This window comes from Phyllostomus discolor, chromosome 3 (genome assembly GCF_004126475.2).
Source record: "Phyllostomus discolor isolate MPI-MPIP mPhyDis1 chromosome 3, mPhyDis1.pri.v3, whole genome shotgun sequence".
NCBI lineage: Eukaryota > Metazoa > Chordata > Mammalia > Chiroptera > Phyllostomidae > Phyllostomus > Phyllostomus discolor.
In genome coordinates this window covers 112,658,012-112,678,993 of record NC_040905.2, presented here as the reverse complement: position 1 = coordinate 112,678,993, position 20,982 = coordinate 112,658,012, and the positions used below count along the sequence as shown (strand labels likewise).

At 42.0% G+C, this 20,982-nt stretch overlaps 1 protein-coding gene across 1 annotated transcript in view; it reads right to left on the bottom strand.

Annotated features, from left to right (window-relative positions):
* LOC114495032 (CREB binding protein) overlaps window positions 1–20,982 on the bottom strand; it is a 157,134-nt gene that overhangs the window by 11,606 nt on the left and 124,546 nt on the right. Inside the window, exons 20-28 of the mRNA XM_028510221.2 lie at window positions 16,693–16,773; window positions 15,140–15,196; window positions 12,124–12,201; window positions 11,739–11,806; window positions 6,696–6,846; window positions 6,176–6,322; window positions 5,404–5,517; window positions 4,198–4,363; window positions 3,672–3,839 (exon numbers count right to left, since the gene is read on the bottom strand). Of these exons, the coding sequence (XP_028366022.1) occupies window positions 3,672–3,839; window positions 4,198–4,363; window positions 5,404–5,517; window positions 6,176–6,322; window positions 6,696–6,846; window positions 11,739–11,806; window positions 12,124–12,201; window positions 15,140–15,196; window positions 16,693–16,773 (1,030 nt within the window). The remainder of the gene's footprint in view (window positions 1–3,671; window positions 3,840–4,197; window positions 4,364–5,403; window positions 5,518–6,175; window positions 6,323–6,695; window positions 6,847–11,738; window positions 11,807–12,123; window positions 12,202–15,139; window positions 15,197–16,692; window positions 16,774–20,982) is intronic.

Here is a 20,982-nt window from a genome sequence, read left to right as displayed (position 1 = left end):
TTCCTTACCTGCCACAAAGGCCCACCCCAAATTCTTGGGTTACTAATCTCAAGATTCATTACATATTTCTCATAGCATCTATAGCTATAGCTATGACCCCACGTACGTCTTATGGGACACTCTGAAACATGGTACACTCGCTCAGAATTCAGACACTTATGTTACTCCTCCTTTTGGAAGCTCCTTCTCTCCTCGATCCTCTGGGTTTCTTCTCACCAGGTCAGTCTCTGTTCAGACGCCTCTGCCCTAGATAGGACCTCGCCCCCTCCCTGGGAAGTGGCCCCATCTCCCTGTGCTTTCTTTTCTCCAAAGTCTCCACCACTCTCTCAGAGTGTGCTGCGCATGTGTTTTTCTTGTTTCTTCTACTAGTACATACACCCCTGAGGGCAGGGATGGTATTTTCTTTTGTTCTCACTATACTGCTAAAGTCCATGCCTGCACACAGTGAGGACCTGGGGTAAGTGCATGAGTGCAGACACCACAGGAAGTTGTGGGTATGTTTAGTTTGTAAAGTACTCTTTTAATATTTTTAAAAGATTTTATTTACTTATTATTATCATTTTCTTAGAGAGGAGTAAAGGAAGGAGAAAGAGAGAGAAACATTGATCAGTTGTCTGTTGCATGCCCCCAACCAGGGACCTGGCCTGCAAAACAGACATGTGTGGGAATTGAACTGGTGATCTTTTATTCTGCAGTTGGGTGATCAATCCACTGAACCACCACCAGCCAGGGCTCCTTTATTTTTATTATTTTTAAGTATATTTTATTGATTATGCTATTACAGTTGTCCCATTTTTCTCTCTCCTTTATCCCTCTCCTGCCTGGTACCCCCTTCCTACCAGCATTCCCTCCCCTCCTTAGTTCATGTCCATTGGTTGTACATACAAGTTCTTTGGCTTCTCCATTTCTTATACTATTCTTAACCTCCCCCTATTTTCTACCTACCATTTATGCTACTTATTCTCTGTACCTCCCCACCCCACTCCCTTGCTGATAACCCTCAGGTGATCTCCATTTCTGTGGTTCTATTCCTGTTCTAGTTTGTTTAGTTGTTTTTTTTTCTTTTTTTTTAAAGGTTCAGTTGTTGAGAATTTTGAGTTTGATGTCATTTTACTATTCATAGTTTTGATCTTCTTTTTCTTAGGTAAGTTCCTCTAACATTTCATATAAAAAGGGCTTGATGATGATGATCTCCTTTAACTTGACCTTATCTGGGAAGCACTCAATCTGCCCTACCATTATAAATGATAGCTTTGCTGGAAAGAATAATCTTGGACATAGGTCCTTGCCTTTCATGACTTGGAATACTTCTTTCCACCCCCCCCCCCCTTGCCTGCAAGGTTTCTTTCAAGAGAAATCAGCTGACAGTCTCACGGGAACTCCTTTGTAGGTAACTGTCTCCTTTTCTCTTGCTGCTTTTAAGATTCTCTCCTTATCTTTAACATTGGGTCATTTAATTAAGATGTGTCTTGGTGTGTTACTCTTTGGGCCCAACTTCTTTGAGCTTCTCTGAGCTTCCTGGGCTTCTATGCCTATTTCCTTCACAAGACTGGGGAAGTTTTCTCTCATTACTTTTTCAAATAAAATTCCAATTCCTCACATTTCCTTTTCTCCTTCTGGCACTCCTAACTCAGATGTTGGAACGTTTTAGGTTGTCCCATAGGTTCCTAAGCCTCTCCTCAGTTTTTTGAATTCTTGTTACTTCATTCTGTTTTGGTTGAACGTTTATCTCTACCCTTTGTTCCAAATCATTGATTTGAATCCTGGTTTCCTTCTCTTCACTGTTGGTTCTCTGTGTTTTCCTGTCACTTTTCAAAACCTTTACTTTTTCCTGTATTTTGCAACCATACTCAATCATTTCTGTGAGCATCCTGACTGCCAGTGTTTTGAACTCTGCATCTGATAGTATGGCCATCTCCTCATCACTTAGTTCTTTTTCTGGAGCTTTGATCTGTTCTTTCATTTGGACCATATTTCTTTGTCTTGGTGCACCTGTTATTTTGCAAGGGGCAGAGCCTTAGTATTCACCAGGATGGGGCAACCCACATCACTGCACTGTGGCACTGTATGTAAGGGAGGGATGAGGGAGGGAACAACTCTGCTTGCTTGCTCCGGCTTTTGGTCACTTCCCCCACACTTTCCACAAGCAAAATGTGCCCCTTCAGGAGCTGCCCTGGTGCTGATTCCTGGGTGGGAGGGCTTGTGTACATTCTAGGACCCTCTGGGCCCCTACAATGGACACTCCTGTGAGACTGGGAGTTTCTCTCGTCACCTCAACCCCCACAAGTTTTTACAGCAAGAGGTTTTGAGGCTTTATTTTCCCACACTGGCACCCTGGGTTGCATAGTCTCTCTCTCTCCCCAGTTTCTCCTCCTGGCTTATCCACACACGACTATGGGACCGTCTGGTCCTCCAGCTGCTGCCCTGCCACATGTCCTCTCTGTTCTTCCTACCAGTCTGGATGAAAGTTTCTTCTTAACTCCTTGGTTGTTGGACTTCCATACAGTTCACTTTTCTTGACAGAGAAAAATGACATCCGGTTGTTTTTGGTTTTTAAATTGGTTGTTACCCTTCTTTAGGTTGTGTGAGGAAGTGAAGTATATCTACCCATGTCTGCATCTTGGCTGGAACTATTTATTATTATTTTTTGAATTGTATTTTTTTAAATTGTTGTTCAAGTACAGTTTTCTGCCTTTTACTCCCATCCCAGCCCACCTCTCAGCCCTTCCCACCTCCCTCCCATTTCCCTCCCCCGTTATTGTCCATGTGTCCTTTATTATTTTTTATTATTATTTTATCCTCACCTGAGGACATTTTTTCATTGCTTTTTAGAAAAAAGGAGGGAGAGATGAAGGAAAGTAGAGATGAAGGGAGAGAAAGAGTGATGTGACAGAATCACCAACTGGTTACTTTCTGTGTGTGCCCAGGTAAGGGAATCAATACATGCCTAAACCAGGAATCAAAACTGCAAACCGTTTGGCTGTGGGCGACACTCCAGTCAACTGAGCCACACTGGCCAGGGTTGTAAAGTTCTTTAAAAAAAAAAAAAAATCCTCACTGGAGGACATGCTTAGAGGGGAAAGGAAGGAGAGAGATTAGGAGAAGAATATTGATGGGTTGCTTCTTATATGTACTTCAACCAGGGCCAAACCTGCAACCCAGGCATGTGCGCTGACCCAGAAGTGAACCCACCACCTTTCAGTTTACAGGGCAATGCTCCAACCAAATGTACTACACTGGCCAGGGCTGTATGGTTTTAAATCAGTTGACTGGTTCCTGACTGTGATGCATCCATTTGTTTCTGTCTGTTCTGGGCTCCCTGGCCTGGTGCCCACATCTCTCACCTTTCCATGTGTTAGCCCTCCTTATCTGTTCTGCCCAGAGATGACAGAGCAAGCACTTCCCATCCTCTTCTATTAGGTGATGTGTCTCCAGTGCCCACATGCCAGCTCACCCAATAACCAGTGTGGGTTGTGCTCCCAGGCCACAGACCTGCTGTGTGTGGTGACAAGGTAAGGTTATGTGTGAAAACTCTACCACAAAGAATGCCACATCATATGAACTCAACAGCACAAGTTCTCTCCATTCTGCCAGAATTCAGCTGTCAGCACACTTATCTGGGCCAGCAAGCTTTCCAGAAGGGCGCAGTGGTGGGGATGTTGGGGCTTTACCTCCGTTGTTTCACTGGCTGCGGTGCTCTCTTCCTTCTTCCTCTCTTCTTCTTCTTGTTCTAGTTCCTTAATGCTCTCCTCCAACACATTGGGCCAGAAGTCACCCTCAAAATAGGGCAGTTCCTTGGCACTGGTGAGCCTGTCTTCAGTTGCTTGTTTGAAAATGTCCTGGAGAGTGAACAAAGAACAGCAGTGAGACAAGCAGACCCAAGCAAAGCTTCCGAGCAGGGGATGGTATAGGGCTATGACATTGAAGAGGATGCTGGTGCAGCATATCCCCATGATGCACAATGGCCAAGACTGGACAATTTAAACAGGCAACACAAAGCTTTCAGACTGCCAACTAAAAGATCTTGACAGACTGCAGATTAAATGCTTCTCCATTTTTTACTTTTACTTTTTTGCTTTCTAATCTCCGTAAGTGAACACAATTCTAACGTGTGAGTGTGAGAGGAAGATACATGAAGGTATGGAAATCAGTGGTGACAAACCCACTGCACACCCTCCTATAGCAAGCACCCGGTACCTTGTAGTCATGGATGATTCGCTCTGCAAAAGCCTTGTCCAGCATTTTCTTGTACCACTCCTGCAGGCGCTTCGGTTTTGGGATTTTTTGATCAGGGGGGTGGCAATGGAAGATGTAGTCATCTCCTTCACTAGGGGGACAGGCCCAGATATGTCCTGTCACATACCTGCAGGACACATATACATAATTCAGATTAAAGGGCTAAGTGAAACTGTCCCTGCCTTCAAGTACAGCTGAGGACAGGGGCCAAAGCAAGGATAGAAATAACTATAAAGAAAAGAGAGAGCAAAGAAATGACCAGAGTGCTTGTGGCAGAATGTGTAAGATGTTGAGAGGGGTTCCAAACTAGTGTGCTAGGAGAGGGGGATGTGTGGGTAAGGTCAAAGATCTCTAGAGTGCCCAAATGCATGCCTGGAAGTCAGCCCTAAGATGCTCCCTTCTTAGGGTGAGCATGTTGGAAAGGGGCCCAGGCTGCAAGAGAACCTGTGAGCACAGGAGAAAGTCTGGGAAGACAAGAGACTCATCAGGTATATGAAATGGCTTCTCAGGAACACAATGGATTTCCTAACTACTTTCTTCTGCACACAGAAAAGGCAGTTGGGTATTTATTTCCCACTAAGGGTTGAAGTTAAGACACTTCAGTCAAATACCTCGAACGTTTTCAAATTTGGGAAAGGAATATGACAGATCTAAAACATGAGATCAGAGCTAGAGAAAGAAGACACAAGAAACCACATCTTATAAGATTCCATTCATATGAAATATCCAAAAAAAGACACATTTATGAGGACAGAAACTAGATCAGTGGTGACTGGGGGAAGATGTGGAACAGGGATTAATAGCAAATAGGCACAGGGATCTTATTGGGGGATGACAATGTTCTGAGACTGATTTATGGTGATGACTACACCACTCCACAAAGTTACTGAAAGTCAGTGAAGTGTACACCTTAAACAGGTGAATTTTATAATATATAAAATATGATTCAGTAATTTTTTTAAGAGAGACCAGAATGGAATAATAATGAAAAGAACACAGAAGGCAGGAAAAGCACATGCACTATGGTGAGGAGCTCTGGAGACTTTGGAATCCAGCTAACGATGTTAAACTAAAACTTAAACACTCCCATACTTTCACAAAATAAATGTACAGGAAAAATTAAAAATGAAGGCTTTATTAGTTCTGGATAATCTGAATGAAACTTACCCCAATTTCTTCACATACTCTAAATATCCAATAAGAATCTCATGGTAAACGGCTGTCCGAAGGCATCGAGGCCGGAAGAAGTGAATACTGTCCAGATAAGATATGTACACACGCCTGGGGGTGGAGAGAGAAATTAACTGGAAGTTCAGGGTATCCCCTAAATTGAAAGCAAACATCCAAAAAAAACAAGCTACAGAAATAAATTTTGTTTTGATAGCATTTACACTGGCCACAAACAGGATATAAGAAACCTCCCATAAACAACTGCCTGTCAGTTAATAAATGGAGTCCAATTTCATCACTAAACTGAGAAGCAATGGCATCACTCACCATGGAGAACCATGGAAAGATAAGGGCAAACTAAGAAAAGCTATTTTCAATTCCCTCTCACCCAGATTCTAGAATGAACATGAAAGAACTCTTTGCAGAGATATTTCATTTTTCTAGGGGCATTAAGAAAATGTCCAGGCTCATGGGAGTGGCCTCTACTCTATTCTCTGTGGGTCTACCTGGTCCAGGTAAGATAGGGACAACAGGCAAGACCAGAACCAGGACCCACGAATACTCGAAACACAAAACATGCTTGAAACAGTCACAAAAATGCTTCACTTCCCACTGGCTTAGAGGGAACCTGAACTAGCTACTTTGGTTAATCAAGCATGGATTATTTAATTTAAACCAAGTTCTAAAACACACAGGTCCTTTCAGACACACAGATCCTGAGTCTGTTGTAACACAGCATGACACCCCCTGAAAGGAGAGAGAGGACTACCTTGTGTTTGGAGGGGGACAATCAGAGCCATACTCTTGGACATGCATCCCAAAGAAGCACACATCTACTCCGTCAATTTCCTCAAAAGCAAAGAGCGCTTTGGTTCGATATGGGAAAGATTCAGACATTTCCCCAGAGTCCACAAACCTGAAATAAAAGTCAGAATCTGATGTTTGCGCACGTCATTATTTACAACCTAAATCTCCTGCTCTAAACCCACTCAGGACACAGAAGACCAAGGCCTGTCACCTCTTCTGACTACCAGCCCAGAACGCATCCCACCAGCCTGGGGAAGCATGGATCCATGATCCCATTCTTTGTGACACTGTTTCACTTGGCCAGAAATTTTACCACCTCTAATGAATTTGGGATAGAGAAAAGGGCCTGCTATACCCTAACCATGGAAAGCCTGTAAGTTATACAAAAAGCTTTGCCAGAAAGTGGGGCTTTTTGTTAACCAGGTGAGGCAAGGACTAGAACAGTGCTGCTTTAGAAAATGGCACAATGTCTGTACACGAACCGTGACTTCATCCCGGGCTTGACCTCCACAGTCTTGTCTGAGCTGGCTACCACTCGGACAAAGACCTCCCCAGCTTCTGGATGATTCTGTCGCCGTAAAAACTTGTTGACTCGGTCTTCCAAATGGTTTCCCAATCGTGTGGTCTGCAGTCCTGGAAAGTTTAGAAGAAGAGATGAGAGGGCTTTGGAAGGGCTATGAAGGCAGCAACTGAGGCCATAGAATCCATTTTTTCCTTTTGGGTAGTCTAATATATTTTCAGAATTAATGCTCTCTAAATCCAGAAGGGAGCTGTTCTGCTGTTCTGTACTATGAGGTGAGAGTTTTATGAGGGAAAGGGGTACTCTGGAATCTCAGGCACTTTATACCCTGAAAATTGCCATCAAGTGCCCACATTATTTCCATCCCTTTAAAATTATTTTTATTTATTTATTTTTAGAGAGAGGGGAAGAGAGAAGGAGAGGGAGAGAAACAATGTGTGGGGAAACACACACTGGAGAAACCTGGAGAAACATCATTAGGTTGCCTCTCTCATGCCTCCAACTGGGGACTTGGCCCGCAGCCCAGGCATGTGCCCTGACTAGGAATCAAAATGGCAACCTTTCAGTTTGTAGGCCAGCACTCAATACACTGAACTACACCAGCCAGGGCAAGATATTTTTACCTTTTTCAAACCATAAGAGGTAGAAGAGACAGGAAGGTAGACCTGGATCTGAAAGATGATGGGCTATGGGGCGAAGTAGGGAAGCAGGCACGAGGAGAGCCATGCTGTGCCCACCAGCTCTCTGCCTCCCTATTCCCCAGGCCTTGGTGAAGTAGAGATCTGGTCCTGAGTGCTTGCACGTGGCTGCTTAGAGTCACAGCTGTGTCTTAAGGCAAGAACGCTAATGAAGTGGGGGGCCTGCCACTGCTTTCCCTGGAGGAGGGCAGGGATGGTGCAAATGTGTTCCATGACCTGCTTTCCTCTTCTTGCCCAGCTTTGAGGACAGTCCTCACTGCAGAGTTAAGAAACAGCACACAGGACATTCCACTGCCAACTAAGCCCTGAGTGTTCCTATCATGGCAGGAGCACTGACACTGTCTCAGTACCAAACCAGCCCTGCTCTGCTCCTGGGTAGGCTCCTCTTCTCTGTAACCCCCTCTCCCAGGGAATGCTCCAGGCATGGCCACAGTGACAGGGTATATACAGCAAGCTACACAGGGGCAAAATATTAGTCATAGCATAAAAAAACTCTTTGCACATGGGGAAAAAAGACTAGTAGTAAGAGCAGCACAAGGTTCACAATAATTATTTATATATAATGGGATTTTAAAGATATTTTCTTTTTTTTTAGAGAGAAGGGGAGGGAGAGAAGCATCAATGTGTGAGTGCCTCTTACACATCCCCAACTGGGGAACTGGCCTGTAACCCAAGCATGTGCCCTGACTGGGAATCTTACCAGTGATCTTTCAGTTCATAGGCTGGTGCTCAATCCACTGAGCCACACCAGCCAGGGCAATGTTTTCTTCTTTATGTTTATTGACTTTTTAAATATTCACAACATTAATGAGAAGTTTTTTTAAAAAAAGCTATTTGGGATTTTAGACGATTCCTTACTGAGGCCAAGAATATATGGAAAATTTAGACTAACTTTCTAAATTCCATTTTCTGCAATAAACCTATCAATGGTAGATTTTTATTTTTTATTTTTTTTATTTTTAAAGATTTTATTTATTTATTTTTAGAGAGGGAAGGAGAGAGAGAGAGAGAGAGAGAGAAACATCAATGTGTGGTTGCTGGGGGTTATGGCCTGCAACCCAGGAATGTACCCTGGCTGGGAATCGAACCTGGGACACTTTGGTTCCCAGCCCGCGCTCAATCCACTGAGCTACGCCAGCCAGGGCCAATGGTAGATTTTTTTGATAAGGTATACTCAAGAAAAGTGATTGTAAAAAAAAAAAAAACATACAATGGCAATGAAATAAAAACCCCACAGGAAAATAAAACTTGAATAGCTGTAATAATAGGGGCAGTGGATTTGTGACCTATTTCATACCCTGATGAAGATGTACCCTGTACACAGCCGTGTGGTCACGTTCTGGACTCCTTCTATTCTGCATACCCCATGGCTGAGACAACTATCCTGAGAAATGCAGCATTAGCTGCAAGGGACCCACAGGCCATCCTGTCTCTTCTTTGTGAAGCCCCTCAAGTCAAGTGTCATGTTCTTGCCCATGTTCCTCCATCCCCCTCCATGCTGCTGCTGAGTACATTTTATTCCCTTATGAGGTGGCTTCCTATCCAGAAGGGGGGAGGACATAGCTAAGAAGGGCCACCATAGTGAGAGAATCCCCCTTCCCTTGTGAAAGTATCACCCCACACACTAGAGTTTTCAAAAAGCAAACAAAGGACCTTTAAAATTAGATCTTTACTTTTTTCTTCAAACCACCCAAGTTACCTGCACTAAAGAGACAGGTACTTAAACAAGACAACTTACAACAATGTTGTTATGAGCACCAAGCCGAGCACTGTGAAAATGTAAAGAGGGCTGGAGAGTAGTTCTCCCATGGGAAGGGGTATGACATGGAGGACATGGGGAGCAGCCAGCATAAGCTCAGAGATGCAATACTGGGGATGCAGTTTTTCCTGGGTGAAAGTCGGGTGATTCTCACCCATGCGATGCATACAGAGGTGTATTTCAGGTCCCCCAGTATTTATACAAGCTCTTCCCCCAGATATCATGGCTGCAACCTCTTTGCAGTCAGTGCACACTCTTCTGCCTCCTTCTTACACCACTTCCTAGTTTTTTGCACTGTGGCCCCATCCTTTTATTTAGCCACTTGTTCCCGCTTTCCCATCACCTGTCACCATGATGCCCTAAAGAGTGTCCTTGTACCATCTATATGTGTGCAAATATCTTTGTAGGATATGTGAAAAATGAAATTGCTGGGTCTAAAATGAACATTACAAATTGTATATCCCACCATGGGCATTCAATGTACATTTCTGTCCATGAGATGGGTGGTGAGGAAGCTTTTATTTTTCTCTATGTGATCAAATCCTTTAGCCTATTGCTTTCTCACCCTGGGTTCTATTTTTTTTTTTTTGGTAAAGAAGGCTTTTTATCACCCAGCACAATAAAAATACTCTTACTGCAACCTTGAGTGCATTCGCAGCGTTTCCTTCTCCCCTTCAACCACCTGAAGCTGAGTTGTGTGTGGTGTAAAGTAGGGAAGTGGCTTTGAGTGGAAGGTCAGTTGTGAATATCATTCACTGACTAGCAGCTGGAAGACATTTCCAGTAGTCAGAGCAAATATGAATGAGGCAACTTTTCCTTTGTGATCTACAAACCCTCGCAGACTATTCCAAAAAAAGGGGTGACACTAGATTTCTAAGGTCCTTTTCTGTAAGCAAGTGTTCTGTATCTTAGACCCTAAAGCTCATCTACCAATGGTCTACATGTCTTTCTCTACCATTCTCTGGACACTGGGGTGGGGTCAGAGATAGGCCAGCTCTCCAGTTCCTCTGTGACCCGCACCCTGCTCTAATCCTGTGCCTTCTGACTGAAGCTACTCTCCTAGTGAGGCCTAGCTCTCCTAGCAATTTAATTAGATCACTGAAGCTCTGCCCTAGGCAAGTGTTTCAAAGTTGCTGATTGCTCTAGATTGCTTTAGTAATCTCACTTGGAACAGACACTCTAAAGTAGGGGTTCTCATCTGGGGGCAACTGTGCCCCCAGGGCACACCTGGCAAGGTCTGGAGACATTTCTGATGGTCACCACTCATGAGGGTGAGGCTGGGGGTGGGGTTATTGAGATTTAGTGGGTTGCCACCAGGGATACTGCTAAAATTCTACAAAGCACAGGACAGCCACCATAACAAAGAATTATCTGGTCCCGAATATCAACAGTGGCTCAGTTGAGAAACCCTAACCTACACAGAAATGTTACAATGAGTTTCATCAATATTTCAAAAATGTTTTACAAGAGTGAATTTAAATTATAGGACAACTGCGGACTTTATTAACTACAGTATTCGACCTTGAATTGACAATGACTTGGTAGCCTATAGAGTAGCTTCTTCTTTGCCTCCAGCGAGTGACCTCTCCCTCCATCCCATCATCTCTCTTCTACTCCCAGCACTTCAGATGGCCTGGGTCTTGTTGGAAACTCCCTGAGCAGTGTGCCAGTCACCTGTCTTGCTGGAAAAATGAGAACTGCAGGGAACACCGGACAGGTGCACTCTAAGGTGCTGCTACAGGTGGCTTCCTATTCAGGTGCACCATTAACTCACCACAAGGCCAGCCTGGGAACACCATGTGGTAGAAGGCGGACCCTAGTACTTGAGAGCCAAGTGGACAAAGGTTACATATTGTATACTTTTAAAAAATGTTATCTATTAAAATCACAACTACCTATGAAAAGTTACTTTTAGTAGTAACAGATTGCTATCATAAAGACACCAGTTACTTTTAGTAGTAACAGATTGCTATCATAAAGACAACAGATTGCTATCACTCTAAATGCAGTAGTGACTGACATTCCCAACAAATCTTTGTGTAGACCAGGCTCCTGCCAGTGCTGGGTGGATGGTGGCCAATCCTCAGGAAACCCAAGACGGGCACTCCTCACAACAGCAGGGTCTACATCTAGTGATGGGCAAGCAGCTGCCCATATACGGGCTCAGGGCTAATTGTGTTGCTCAGAGAGAATATCTGTGTGTGTGTGTGTGTGTGTGTGTGTGTGTGTGTGTGTTTGGGGGAAGGTCTTACTTCTAAGCTACTTGAGAATGATCTGCTGACAAATTTTCTCTCAGAATTCCAGTTTACTATATATTTAGGCTTTCTAAACTTTCATCTACAACACGGACTGTTCATAAAGCTGACTTTGATATAATGATCAGGACAAATTATGCTCTTCAAGGGGAAGACAAAATACGAAGTGTTAGAAAACAAACATAAAAACACTGGACAAGTGACGTGTTCCAAGGAACCAAAGGAAAACTGGGATAATTATGTAAGTTTCTACAACCTACAGACCAGGAAACAGAAATCCTTCCACAACTTACGCTTAGCACTGAATTTGTTTTCTTTTCGAGTTCTGCCAGTTTTCTTCAAGCAGTTGTCACACACAAAGCTGCAAAAACATAATGGGTGTGATCAGATTATAAAAAACAGTATATGTTGCCAAACCAGTGAAATGTAACACTAAGATACCTTGTTGGCAGTTAAATCACATCATTATACAAAAGTAAAGAGGCAGACTGTTTTGATTCTGTAATTCCTAAAGCAGGCAACCACTTAAAGACTTAAAAAATTTAGAACCAGTTGCCATCCATCTTAATTGATGAATTCTCGCTGACAACATTGAATGACATGCAGCAGCAGCAGGCACCCTCCCCTCCACTGTGTAAAACTGCTTTCTCTTTCCCAAGATCACAGGAGATTACTTACCCCAATGGCCAAATGATATCATAATGTAAAACACAAATCTGATGCATCTTCCGGCCACATTCCTTGCAATCAACAAAACTGGAAGACAAAGAAAGCACACTGAAATGCTCGCAGAACCACACAACAGAGTGGTCTGTAGGAGCTTGTGTACTGTGTTTACAACCTGTCCTCTTGATTACTTTGAGTGTCTAGCATCAGTGCACCTGTTGATTGATTCAGCTGTATTTTAAAATAATTCATCAGTATATTTTCCATAGAAAAAGCTGACTTTTGCCCTTTTGTACAAATGCCTCATTCCGCTCTTCTCCCAATCTCCTTTGCAACTAGGAATGAAACTCTACTTTTAAAAAGTCCTATGACAAAGGCACATTTTATGGGCCACGATTTCTGACATTACTGCACATCTTGAAGACCAATGCCTGCTCTATGTAACTGCACAAGCCTAAACTGACTCAAGTAACAGAGAACAGTACTTTCAGAATTATAAACACTTATTCTTAGACCTAGGCACAGGATATATCTGCTCTGAGTCAGCCACAAAGGTGGGAAGTCCCAAGCTGACTGGTGACTGTCCTTATTCAAGTACATACTGGAGAGCAAAAGGACACACTGAGCTGCTTGCCCCCTGCCACACTCCCACCCAAACTCATTTGAAAATCTTAATCACCAGCATGATTGAAGGTCAGCCTATTTTTTCAGGCACTTCCTCAGCATCACCACAAATTACACCTGATAGAAGCCTTAAGGGGCAAGAAAGTACCACATTTCCCCCAAATTCTCTTGGGTTCAGGCTCTTCCAATCAGCCTGGATGCCAAGAGCCCTGTAACCTGACACACGCTCTCATTTGTTGTCTATCAAGCCCCTGATCCTTCCACTGTCCTTGCTGAGCAAGGCTTCAACCACAAATAGAGTCTAACCCAGCTTTTCTGTTCCTGTCTACTGGAGGAAGACACACATACAAAACAGCAGCACCATTAACTGGCTTGTCTTAAATATTCTCTGGCAATCCTGCACTGTGTTGCCCTCCTCCCCACCCCCCACTCTAACTGGTGGCTGTTCTGAACCTTCGCTCCCTCCTCAAGTGCTCCATCACCCCCAACCAGCTCCTTCTCTGAAATTTCGGCAGTTGAACTCATCCCTGGGTTAAGAATTTAAAAGGTCAGAAGGCAGTAACTTCAGTTTCTGTGCCTACTCCAAAGATGCCCTATTCTTAACCTTTCCCTCCTATGTGTAGAATAGGAATGTGAAAAATTACATTGTATGTTCTAGACCCCATTCTATCATTTTGAATTTTAACCTTTCTCCTTCTATTAAATATTAACCAATTGATTGGCTTCCTTTCCTGTATTTTTGCTCATGTAGTTACATAAGCTGTCACACCAGCCTTTTCCTCATCCCCACAGTGCGGTCCCTTCCACGAGAAGGCCGTTGTTCAGGTCGGCCTTCCACCGCCCACCTAAGCTGCTCCTGAGTCTCCTGACTCCCTTCCCTACCAGGAAGCAAAGCCTTCCTCTCTGGTGAATCCACCTCACAGATCCAGGGTGATCTTTCCGTATCAGAAGCCAATGATGTCTCTCCAAGCCTCCCCAGTACATCCAGGAGGACATCTACATGTCAAAGAGCAGTATAAGTGACCCTGTACCTAGTATCTTTCCTCAGCATCTCAAGGGGCTCTATCCACATCTCCTACCTACCAACCACTTGAGCTTATCTGCAATGTTGTTGAACATCCTGTGTTCTTTCACTCCTTTGTGTCTAAAATACTCTTCCTTTACCAACACCTGCTTCTAGATGGGCGTCACCTTCTCTGGGACACCCTTATGCCCTGGGACAGGGCTGCGAACCTTTGCACCATCTTACTGCCTTCTGCTGTCTGTGCTATGATCCACCTGTCTCTTGTACTGAAGAACAGAGCCCTGCCCCCTTGATTCACCTGTGTGTTACCTTCTGCCCAGCACTGAGTATTCCAATGTAGTACATCTTGAAATTGAAAAATGAATATAAACTATAGTGAAACTGAAAAACTGCAGGGAAGGACAGAACGTGAACAGGGAGAAGGACAATTGGGACAAACACCAATCCAATGGTCATTAAAGATCTGGGAAAGTACCTCCTCATGCACCAGGCACTTTGCTCAGGCTGGACCTCTGGCAGTCAACATGTACTCAGCCTGCACACTGCTAGTAGGAGAAACTAAGCAAGCTCTGAACAGTCAAGTCAGGCTCCAAAATGAGGCCTGGGTGGGGAGTCTGTGTCTTCCACTGCAGTGACTGGTTTCCTTAGAGCTGGGGAGGTTGGGGCCAATAGAGAGGAGGATCTGCTTCTCAGTTCTGGATGTACCACAGCCACTTTTCCCAAACATCCCATGGTGCCTGCGCTCACCAAGCAGCTCTGAAAGAGCATTCACCACAGCAACAGAACACAAGGGGCCTCTCCGCACACTGGGGTGCTTTCAGGACTCAGCTTTGGGGATCTAAAAGGGGTTGTTACACTGAAGGAGCTTGGAAGCCTCTTTAGGGGCCACCACAGAGCAAACTTTGCAGACACAGCATTCTCAATGAGCAATGGAAAAAAGTCAGATCAGTGGCAAGAATGTACACCAGGCTCCCCAATACCTATTTTTTAGAAAGTGGTTTCTAAGAGGTTTTCTTTCTGAAATTTCCCTTTATGATATTAGCACTACTCCACCCGATATTCCTACCTTTGGTTTCTAAAGATTCACAATAAATGGCTTCTTAAAAACACCAATGACCAAGCTATCAGAAAGGTTCTAATAGAACCAAACATCCATCTCATCTTATCATTGTTAAAATTCAGTAACTGGAGAGCATGTTACAAAGACACACGTTTTGTGTGGGTTAAAGGATAATCTATATCTAAAATAATGCCACACAATAAAATTCCAACCAGGGCAATGTACTTCCAATGTCCCATCCCAAAACCTGTTCATAAGGATGAACTTCCCTGACCTGAAACTAAAAGCTGAAAGTCAGAAAGAAAGAGCTATATACTCACGGTTCAGGATCTAAGGTATCATTTTTCTTCTTTTCAAACTGATCCTTTGAAATTGTCCTTTTTTAGAAAAAAAAAAAAGAAAGAAAAATGTTAATGGAATTTATCTGTTGAGTATGAATTATAGTCTCTGGGATACTATTTTATAACTAGTTCTTCAAATGAAAAGTAAATGGTCAGCTAAAACCTCAGGTAGATGCAATGATGACATGGGCATATAAAATTCAATTCCACAGAAAACACTAACATTTATTTTTCTCTACCTTCCTTGGAACATTTCCTCCTACCCACCATCAACATTTACTACAAGATTTAACTAAGACTAGTCAAAATGTGATGGCAAAATTGTGTTGACATTCAAGCCTGTTAATTTTCAATCAAATCTATATGGTAAGTGGCTACTAAATATAACTAATATTGGTATAACCAACTCTTTTAATTACAGTATTTCCTCAATGACACAAGGTTGATATGTACTTGGGATTATTCTTAAAGAGCTGAGTGTTTGTTTTCTACTGTCCTTTTGTTATGATCAGTGTATATTTGAGTTACTTCTGATTCACAGATTTATACAATTATTAATCATGCAACGGGACTAAAAGATTAGGATATAAGGGGTATAAAAATAAAGGAAATAGGTAGAATATCTGTCATATTGGTTTGTATGTCTTACAAGTAGCTATGTTTTGTTTTGTACTTGAATAAAGTAACCTTGATCTGTAGAGTAAGTGTCCTATACTGCTGGAAACTGCTTCATCGGGAAGCCCTGCTGCCTTTGGGGGGCATCATACTAGCAGACTACCCAGCATGATAGAAATCGTGGCAGAGTTTGGACAGAAAAGAGTAACATGGAACACTGGTAATTCTGGGCAGACATGGTGGCTGGCAGGTTTTTAAGTATCTTAAGCATATAAATGAGCTGACCACCCAATTTTGTGGATTTGCTTTTTCTCGCCACATTCTGGACATTTAACCACTGAAAAATAACTACTTCACAGGATAGGCATCAGGAAGAAAAGATGGACTCAGTGAAGGAATGAATGAGTCACCTCAGGCCTATCTGCACTGGACCTAGTGAGCAAGAGTCAAGCCTCCTAAAAGGAAGACACATTCACACTCTGGGAGCTCATTATTTGTGTTTTATTAGCTTTATAACCTAAAGGATGAAGGTAACTACATAAGACCTATTTTGTGCTATTGCCAGTTCTGTGAATAGGGTTACTTGGTTTCTTAAGTGTAACAGAAAATTTACAATTTCCCAAAATGGAGGGTGACAACCACTAGGAAAAGCCAAGTGCTTTAAAAGAAGGGTCAGGGCAAGGTCAAGAGAGAGCAGCAAACTACATGGGTGGGTTGCAGTCTTGAATGGAGGCAAGAACACAGAAGTGGCACTGGTGTTTGGCTAAAACAGCTACATGTTAAAGTGAGCATAGTTAATATGAGAAAATACAATACACACAAGTCAAAACAGCAGTGGTGCTTCCCTTTTACTCACAGACAAGAGACAAAAAACAATTACGAGTCGCCCCCGAGAAAAATGACAGGATGGTACTTACGTCTGGGGTTGTGAAGGGTCGTCACCCAGGGTAACATTCTCCCCCTGGATCTCTGTGAAACACTTCTCACAGAAATGATACCTGTCAGCAAGAAGGCCATACTTGGGTGAACTGGTCCATCATAACACACAGCCACCCAAGCAACGAAGCCACCAATCAGAGCAGGGCAGATCACCACGACGAAAGGGGAACGTTGTTGGTTGATTGATGGGTCAGTGAGAACAATGAGAGGAACAGGGGCAGGTGGGGAAGGGCAGGATTAGAGAACAGGGAAGGGAACAAATAGCACAGACATAGAGGTAAGACGCAAACACCAAGACAACACAGAGCAGAAAGCCAAGGCAAAGCATTGATTAGCATTCGGTCTCATTGCACACGTATCAGGCCATCATCACTAACAACGACTGGTCTCGGTTCAGCTCCAAGATGCAAGTGTTTGCAAGGAGTTGTTAATACTAGAATTGTAAGGAGCTTAAATTTAGGAGTTTGGATTTTGTTATTACTTAGAGAAAATCAAATATAATTTCAGGGCTTGATATGGAAAAAATTTACTTTGAACAAAAACAGTCTGACAAAAGGCCTTAAAATGCAACTTAAACTGAAATAGCTTATTTTTCAAAACAGAAAATTTATGCTTGAAAGCAATTCAGAGATATTTTATTTCTGATATTTAAGCCAGATCTTTAAAAGTATAAAAATGTTCAGCACCCAAAACTGGTTTTGATTTTTTCCCCTGTCTTTTTCCTCATGTTAATCACTTAATTAGATTACAATACAAATGAAACCAAATCCATTTTCTAGACAAACAATTAACAGAAATGCAATCGGGGTCAAAGACTTTCCAGCCATTTATCAATAAGAAACACAGAGAAAAAACTGTGATATATTGTATAAATAATACAATATATGTAGATCCATGCACAAAATTAAAGGCTTAAAAATTTCAATTCTAAGCTTTGTTTTAAACTTTTTGGTACTGGGACCAATCATTCACCAATCTGAGATACTCAGTGATCGACTGCTCTGACTTGGTGACAATCCAAGTTTAGCAAATTTAGAGAGTTAATCTTTAAAGCACAATCTGCATTTGAGAAATTATCCATAACCCCAATTTCTTGTAAGATAATACAGAGCCTCAGCTCAAGCCAGCAAATAAGAATAAAATAAAAACTATTAAATGTTTGGAAAGGACACAAATGAGAAATAAAAAAAAATGCAGGCTGATGCTATATAAAACAAGATGGGCACACAAGGATACTGTAAAAATAAACAAGCTGAATGGAGATGATTTATACAAGCAAAAAGGATGAGTATAAGGTAGCGACGGCAGCACAGTAAAATGCAGTTTTAGTGCTCAAAACTATGTCTACAAGGTGCTGAGAGGATTAGTGTTAAAGACACTATGACGAGACTTGGAGTGCCACACTGAACCAAGAGTACAGAAGGAGATGCGGCAGCTTGCAGCTTCACTCATGCTCTCATGTGTGCACGCACAAACACGCACAAACACACACTCGGCTACAAATGACTAAGTCAGGTACCACCTGGCCAGTTTGTCTTCATTACTAAAATAGGTCTCCCACAAGTTCTAGCTCTAATCTTAAACATATTGAACATTTTGTCTGCTATATTTCACTGGCGAAATACACATAGTAAAGGCATAAAACTTTAAGGCATGCACACGCATCAAGATTATACAACTTTTTAGTTTTTTGATGAGGAACATGACAGATTCCCTGTGGGTAACAACTGGATTAATCAAAGTTTCTTGCTGGGACCTGTTTGTTTAGGACTAAGTCAATCAATGAATTCTGCCAACATTAAAAACTTTGACCAGAAACAAAGAGATGAACACTGCTGTTTTAAAATAGATACCTACATAGAGGGGTGGGCAAAAGTAGGTTCATGGTTGTAAGTATGCAAAACCAGTTTATTCTTGTATTATTTAATAATTATTGTATTATTTGTATTATTGCTATTATTTAGTATCCTTACTTATGACTTATCTATTAGGTAATGATGTCTGGCAATTCAATCTACATTTGCCCACCGCTGTGTATTATCTTTTTTTCCTGAATGAACTACAGTAATATTCTGGCTATTCACTATTTTCTAAATATTTCTGTGAAGCCCTTGATACCATGTAGTGAAAAGAAATTCCTTGTGCAGAAGGACATGATTATCACTGGCAAGAAAGAATCAAAGTACAGGAACTATAAACTAATTCAGTGGCAATCAGAACAATAGGAGAAGAGATACCTCCTTCATGCCAAATAGTTCCCTTTTAAAAGTAAAACTAGGAATTGAGTATTCCAATTAATTTTATGATTAAACACACAGCCACTGTGGACTAGCCAGAAGAGTACCGCTGAATACATTTTGAAATGAAATTGCCATGATAATTATATGTGAACCTAAATGGCTTTAAAACCCTGAACAAATTCTTAGTTTTTGTTCAAGCAGGGTTTCAAGTCCAGCAATATCCAGGAAATAAGTATTGTAAACCCAATGGAGGAAACTGGCCTGGGACAAATCACTGATGGCTGAATGGGCTGCCCATGGAGTGGCTGCAGAAACCTATGCTCTGCGTGTAACTAACTCCCATCCCTGAAAAACATCAGCATCAGTAACTGGGACAGAGAATTAATACGTTAGAGCCTGTCCCAAAGTAATGCCAGAGATATGCTGAGGTTTTAGAGGGGAGTGGGAAGGGGCCCAGGGACTCACCCTAATACCTTTCTGAGAAATGACCATGGCCCACAGAAGATAGCATTGTCATCCATCTAGTCAAATCAGCTGCAACCACCATGGCAATCACTGGGTGACAGATGTTAATGCCAGGCTGTCCCTATCTTATTATCTAGTCCAAACTTTATTCACCCCAGAAATACAAAATTATTCAGATATTTACTTTTCACTGTAAGAGCCTAGTTGTCATTCTGCCCTGTGTGAAGGAAGCAGTTTGATGAACATGGAATTGTAAAGGAGAAATACTTCACATAATCTGATGATGTACATCTGGGTACCTAAAGTTAGCACAATGTAACTACATAGTTTGTAGGGTAAGTTAATGTATGGAGTAAATTTTCAAATGCAGATTGTTTTAAGTACCATTGTTATCAGTATATACAAATACTGGGGGGATGTCTATAGATAGTATTTATCTTATCTACAGATAATAACTGGAAAAATCTATAGAACACTTTTCCCAACATGAGTTTCTTTCAAATCCTTAAAGCATGGAAACAAGTGAAAATGTAAACATACTCTAGTTTATACATTAGTTTCACTTGTTTAAATGATCTCTAGGATTTTGGTCTCTGTTGTTTTAAGTGCCCAAACAGTTTACGACTTTAAGTGCCAAAACAATGATTCATATATAAATAGTCAAAAGTTGAGAATAAAAATGTAAGTAGTCAAAATGCCCAGCACAGAATTAGGCCAGTGCTTTCTTAAAATTACATGTTAATCTCCCTTGGCCAGTGTGGCTCAGGTGCAGTATCATCCTACAAACCAAAAGGCCCTGGTCAGAGCACATGCCTAGGCTGTGGCACACACAGGAGATAACCTATTGATGTTTCTTTCTCACATCAATGTTTCTCTCCCTTTCTAAAAGCAATGAAAAAATGTCCTCAGATGAGGATTAGAATTTTTAAAAATCACATGTTAAATCTCTTCAAGTTGAGTATTCTAGAAAGCATACCTTGTGAGATTAAGCTGAGTAGTGTGCCTATACTTATAAAATATATTAAAACAACTCTTTATTTATATTTTATTTACATTTCTCTTAATGCACACTCCCCATCAATAACCTCCTCCAAGGGGTAAGTAGTGTACCCTGATGCTTCGATTCTATTGAACTTAAATACTGTGAAAATCTGTGCAATCAGCAAAGGAAGGGTCAAAGGACTCGGGCACAATGAAATCAACAATGAAAGGCCCCAAACTTTATACAGATGGTGGCAAGCAATGTGTTGCCTGTTCCTCCTTCTATACCCAAACTGTGTTGGGCACCCAGTGACAGGGGCATTTTTCAGCATACAGTTTATTTTAACCTATTCTCTTAAAATTTCGTAACTTTATTTTGCTTGGCACATAACAGTTTCCAAAGTGAATCCCTATTTATTATTTCACTGAAGACTGACAACTGAGACTATCAGGGAAGGTGCTATTGTGCCCATATCACAAAGAGGAAGGTTAGGCTTGATATTTTATGGGAAGTGCTGAAGGTTAAGAAGCTAAAGCTGTAATTAATTGGACAGGCTAGAGCTTTCAGAACACTTGTCACTG